The sequence below is a fragment of the Macadamia integrifolia genome, chromosome 2, assembly GCF_013358625.1.
Source record: "Macadamia integrifolia cultivar HAES 741 chromosome 2, SCU_Mint_v3, whole genome shotgun sequence".
NCBI lineage: Eukaryota > Viridiplantae > Streptophyta > Magnoliopsida > Proteales > Proteaceae > Macadamia > Macadamia integrifolia.
This window is the reverse complement of record NC_056558.1, coordinates 28472603-28478245: the sequence shown is the minus strand read 5'-3', so window position 1 is coordinate 28478245 and position 5643 is coordinate 28472603. Positions and strand designations below refer to the sequence as shown.

The 5643-nt window shown below is 38.0% G+C and overlaps 1 protein-coding gene across 2 annotated transcripts in view; it reads left to right on the top strand.

Moving 5' to 3' along the window:
• The first annotated feature begins 1330 nt into the window (after positions 1-1330).
• The window catches only part of LOC122062446, an 8103-nt gene continuing 3790 nt past the window's right edge, over positions 1331-5643 (top strand). Inside the window, exons 1-4 of one of the 2 annotated variants that reach the window (XM_042626095.1) lie at positions 1331-1589; positions 1701-1741; positions 1863-1926; positions 2262-2450. In XM_042626095.1, the coding sequence (XP_042482029.1) occupies positions 1431-1589; positions 1701-1741; positions 1863-1926; positions 2262-2450 (453 nt within the window). In that variant the 5' untranslated portion in view covers positions 1331-1430. Of the gene's footprint in view, positions 1590-1700; positions 1742-1857; positions 1927-2261; positions 2451-5643 lie in introns of both variants that reach the window. The other variant, XM_042626105.1, reaches the window with a different exon arrangement.

Genomic DNA, 5643 nt, shown 5'->3' with positions numbered 1-5643 from the left:
CTACTCATCTACGTATCTCATTTTAAAAAGATGTCATATAATGATCCACTCAAAACCAGACAAAAGAAGAAACAAAATGGCAACTACTATTTAATGTTTTGCCCCATTCAAAATCAAAATCAAATAATGATTAAGAGCAATTATTACATCTTCAAACCCTTTGTTGTAGCTCTAGCTTCTGAATTTTCTCATCCTTGGACAAACCTATACCTGCCTGCACATCCACACTGTCAAAATTAATCATTCCCATGAAAGTTCTCAATGTATTTAGTTAACCATGAATCTAAACTGACCCCATCACACCTATATGCAATTTACCGCAGAAGAAACCAAAAATTTATGGAATACCTCGGCCGCCCTCATCTTGTCCCTTGGCCATCAGGAACTAACGATTTCTCATCTCTCTATGTCAAATATTGATTCAGAACTCGGCTTCTGAGCTGCGAAATCTAATGCATTCACACCCAAAAAAACATAACAAGGATATAAATTTTATAATAATTTTACGAGGGAGACGAACCAAAGCTCCTCTACAACAACGGCAAAATTTACATCTTTCCTTCGTGTTCCGTAACTCATTAAACAATTCATACCCAAAAAAACATAACAGGGACATAAATTTTATAATAATTTTACGAGGGAGACGAACCAAAGCTCCTCTACAACAGCGGCAAAATTTGCATCTTTCCTTCGTCTTCCGTATCTCTTATAGACCTTCAAACCCTTAATCGCAACAACACTAACCTCGCTCACTGCCTTTGGATGAAAATTTTTACCGTCGTTTTCCAATCAGGAAGAAATATCTTACATTTCTTCTATATTGGGCTTTGCTCAATGACACTGTTGCTTATATTTCATTTTCTGGGTCTTCCCACTCCTGAAGCTTTCTAGTTTCCGATGACTAAGGTGTGTTGCTTCTTCCAGTAGCAGACCCGGTGAGTTTCTCCTTCAAGTATGCTAGCCTCCACTACCAGAGATGAGAGAGACAGTGAAAAGAGAGGCAGGAGGAGACAGGAGAGAGATCATATTCGTAATTCCCAATACCTCAGAACTGTCAGGTATTATACCAAAAAGATGTTGTGTATTTTAACTATAGCCTGTAAATCTGAATTACGGTCCAAATTTAATGTCCTTAATCCAACGGTCCAGGCATGTTAGAATACCTGATACCTGGGTATCTTGCTAGCATGCCTGTCATTTTCCCTTTTAATTTATAACAAATATAAATAAGGATCATAAATCATATCAAATAATGGAAAAAATATAGATATATATCATATATTTTTTTTTTTGGTAAACAAATAGATCATATAAATAGAAACGAAAATCAAACCGAATCGTTTCCGAATTTCGAATCTTTGTTCAGAGTATTAGAATTTGGTCGGGCCTTGCCCAGAGGGATTGAGGGAACAAGAAGGTCAAAGTGAAAAATGATGATGCAGTGGCTGAAGCATTTGATGAAGGCTCACCACTGTAACGCCATCGGAAAAGCTACTATTTCAGGTCTGCTACTCAGAGGAAGCCATGAAGCAAAGCTATTCTTTCTCCCCTCGCAGAAGACTACCAGTCGCTGCCTCGACATCTACCAGGTTTTCTTCTTCGTCTTCTTCTTCTCTTTCTTTGTTTCATTTGGTCTCTATCTTCTCTTCCTTAAGGAAAACCTTACAATTTCTCGAAGATAAGAACCAATTTCTTTGCAGATCGGCAACAAAGCGGCCATTGAGAAGGAGCGTGCTAGACTGTACGTTCTCATATGTCTCACTCTGATTATTATTCCTATTACATTATAATTTTCCGAAAAAGTGAAAGAAATTTTGAAATGGAATTAATTCACCAAAACCATTTCATGTGCTTTAGGGCAGTGCAGATGAAATGAATAGAGGATACTTTGCTGACATTTCTGAGCTGAAGAAACATGGTGGTAAGGTGATCAATTGTTTCCTCTGTTTCTTAACTAGGTTACCATCTTAAGGATTGCATAAGAAATTAGGACAAAGTTTTCCTTCACCATGTGCTGAAGTTCATCACTGCATCCTAGGGTTCACAAACCCTTACAGGGTTTTAGTACCTTTTTCAAAAAAAACCCTCAACAAATTATATTAGTATCTTGTCGGGTTTTTTAGTTTAAGCTTTTAATTCAGGTAACATATCATATCAGCAAAGGGAAAACAATATTGAATTGGTTAGATAAGTTGGTCATCGTAACGATTAGCACATTAACTGCTATTATTAGCCTGAAATTTGCTGATGAACTTCTGCAGATTGCAATGGCAAATAAAATTATCATTCCTGCCATATCTTCTGTGAAGTTTCCCTCAAGGGAAGTCAACTTCTCGGATGGGAAGAGTCTTAAACTACCCATTGTTTCTGAAGGAAATGGAGTTGAAGCTAACAAAATGGTTGTACCTGCGGCATCATTAATGTGTCTTTCATTTCGAGCAAGCTCTCAGGTTTGACAATATTACCTCTTAAATTACATGACAAATGGATTATGTTGCAAGTTCATTGGTTGACTGCTTTAGGGGAATAAATAACGCTATCTGCTAGAAAGCATTTTTGTCACCTTTCTTGAAGCCATAACATTCTAAAGGCTTTCTTCTCCTGCCTCTCTCTTAGCTGCAGGATTTAGATTATCGGTGGGAAAACTGTGGAAGTATGACTTCTTGTTTTGACATTGTATCCTCTACTAGGTTAAGCCCTAGTGTTCATGTATAAAAAGAGACACAGAGTGGCACTTTTTAAGTTTTAACCCTCTTAATAAATAATTCTCGGAGTAGCTCAAGAGGAAGTTGTATTAACCCCAATAATTTTTTTGCATGTTCGTTCACTTTAAAAGGTTGGCCAATTGTGACTGGAATTTTTTAGAGCACATGTTTCGATGTTTTTTCATTGCCAAGGTCCTATGGTCCATGATAGTGTATTCATTTCTTTATGCAGTCTATTCAAACCGTCTGTGTATGCATAAGCAACTGGAAAATTTTATTGATATAAAGATAGTGTACAGCCGGAACCATGAGGACCTAGACTATATGCATAATCACCCAAAAACAGGAACAGAAGAAATGAAGTGACCTATTCTCCAAAAGGTAACACATGCCCTGTTCAAACTGTTCTATGGGTTGGGAATTCTCATTTATTTGTGGTTCTGGTTGTCCAGTTTACAACTTCCAAGCTATTAGTTGTATAAGAATTAAGTTCTTTTCTTATCCTGGGAGGCATTTGTGATGACCACTGTTTGAACACTAGGTTCTAGGATGCATTTTGGAAGCACAAATTTAGTTATTGAAGTCGATTTTGGCGGCTTATTGATCCAAATGTTAAACTGAAGTTGGATCTTCAGTTTTTCCTTTCAATTGTTTGGTTAGTAGTGGGCTTGATGTGTTCACGGGGTTCAAAGGCTGAACATGGGAGAAAAATAAAAACGGGCAGAATCCATTTTTCTGTACTGCCCTGCTCACAAGGTTCACTCCCCCACCCCCCCTCCGGGTCCTCTTTTTTTTTTGGGAGGGGGGGGGGGGGGTGTTTGGTATTCCTGTTAGGAATCAATATGTAAGGGACGGCTGCAAGAGAATTAGGTCTATGTTTGTATATAGAGGGGCCTTTAAAGTAAGGATGCAGTTGCTATCATTTCTCTGGGTCACTTTTTTCAATCTAGAAACATTGACTCACTTAGGATCCCACTGATCTGAGTGGATTGATAACCCGGGTAATCAACTTGGAAAATCAATGTGAAAACTGAATGAGTTTAAAAATTCATCAAATATATACACACACTAAAATGGTTATATGCCAAAACCTGGATAGATCATCCAATTCACTGATTATATTGGATCAGTCTTCTGGCATTGAATCAATGGTCCTCAGTCTATCTGGAGGGTTTTTTTAAAGGAAAAAGGAAAAATCTCTAAGACAACTTTGACCAGAATCACTTACCTATTCTTACTTCTGTAGCACCCTTATCCGTTGCTTGTGTCTGTTAATCATATTTGTCAAGGTGGCAAGGCGACCCAAGATCGTTGAGGGCGAAAAGACCCAAGGTGACACCAAAAAGGTGCGTAGGTGCTTCCTTGACAACCATGCTGCTAATGCACAATTTGCTTGGTTGTATTGGGGGGCATTGCAAGATTTAAGGTTTCGGTTTCGTGCCTGGTTTTGACTAGGTTTGAAACTGAAATATTTCATGAAACCGTGAAATTCCGGTCGAAACCTAGAAGGTTTCAGTTGCTGGTTTCGAGGCCCAAAAAGCCAAATTAGTTCCCAAAACTTTTAGGAAACCCTATTTAGGCCCTTTTAACAAAGTGGAACCCTTTTCAAAATATTAAATAATAATAAGAAACGAAACAAAACAAAAACAAAAACAAAAACAAAAACAAAATGGTTGTTTGGCTTTGGACCATAGGTTAGCAATGTGCATTATTGTGTGCACAAAATTTAGTACTAGAAAACACATAATTTAATTAAAACAACTAAAATATGCTTTAGAAATGAATAAAGATAAAAGGGAGAGGGATAGGCATGCTAACAGGATACCCAGGTATTAGGTATGCGCAAGTCTTGACCGTTGGATTAGAAGAGTCAAATCTACACCATTGGGTACTTGTTGTCTTGCCTAATCTACCCAGCCCCGATGCTCTACCGTCACTATTCTTCTCCATCACTATCTCTATCGCTATCATCATCACCATCTCCGTCACCATCATCAATGAGATCGAAGGCCTCATGGTTGGGGTGGCGACGGAGATATGGGTTTCGTTGTTGCGATTATCTTCATGACTCCTCAAAACTCCATTTCTCTTCTCCTTTTGGTGAGCTTCATGTTCTTTGTTTCTACTCTTCCATTATCTTCATCTACCTCCTCTGTAGCCATCTCTGAAACCTCAAATCAAATAATAATTTGTGCATTTCAATTGATTTATATAAGGGTTTTGCTTGGTGTAAAAGCAATAGTTCTTGTATGTTGCCAATGGCATGGATCCAATTCTCCCAATGTTCAACACTTCATAGATAACACCGTCGGGGAAGAATTTGTCTGTGGGGTACTGGAATATGCTTTTCCACTCTTTCACCAGGTAACAGATCCTCAATAAATGCTTCAATTACAGTTCATATCCACCATGGAACACTTGTAAAAAGAGGCCAAGGATCAGCTCTTCTCCTCCAGCCAGCCTTCTTTCAGTGTCACTTTTAGATATTTTAGTAATACCAAAGCTCGCTAAAAATAGCTAGATCTTCTCCAACGAAAAAAAAAATGATAGATTTTTAACCATAGTTTTTAAGGTGCTGCTAAGGCGCTTGGGGCTGATGCGGTCTAGAGATGGTAAGGCAGTGCTCCGCCTTACGTGAAGTGGCGCCTTATGGATTTTTTTTTTTTTTAACACATTTTAAAATTATTTGATGAAGATTTCAAATATAAATTTTTTATTGGTAGGTGTATGGCTTTGTTAACACTTGAGATGTATGGGATCAGCTTTACTACACCAAAAATAACCAAAACAAACAAAACAAAAACACAATTCACAAACAGGGTTTGGATTTTGTCAAAGGTTTTAAGAAAGAGCTTTGAGAAGGAATCAAGGAATAAGGAAGAACCACTGATCCAGGTGATCATTTTGCTCCGGCAGCGGTGAGCTTCATTCTTCTTTG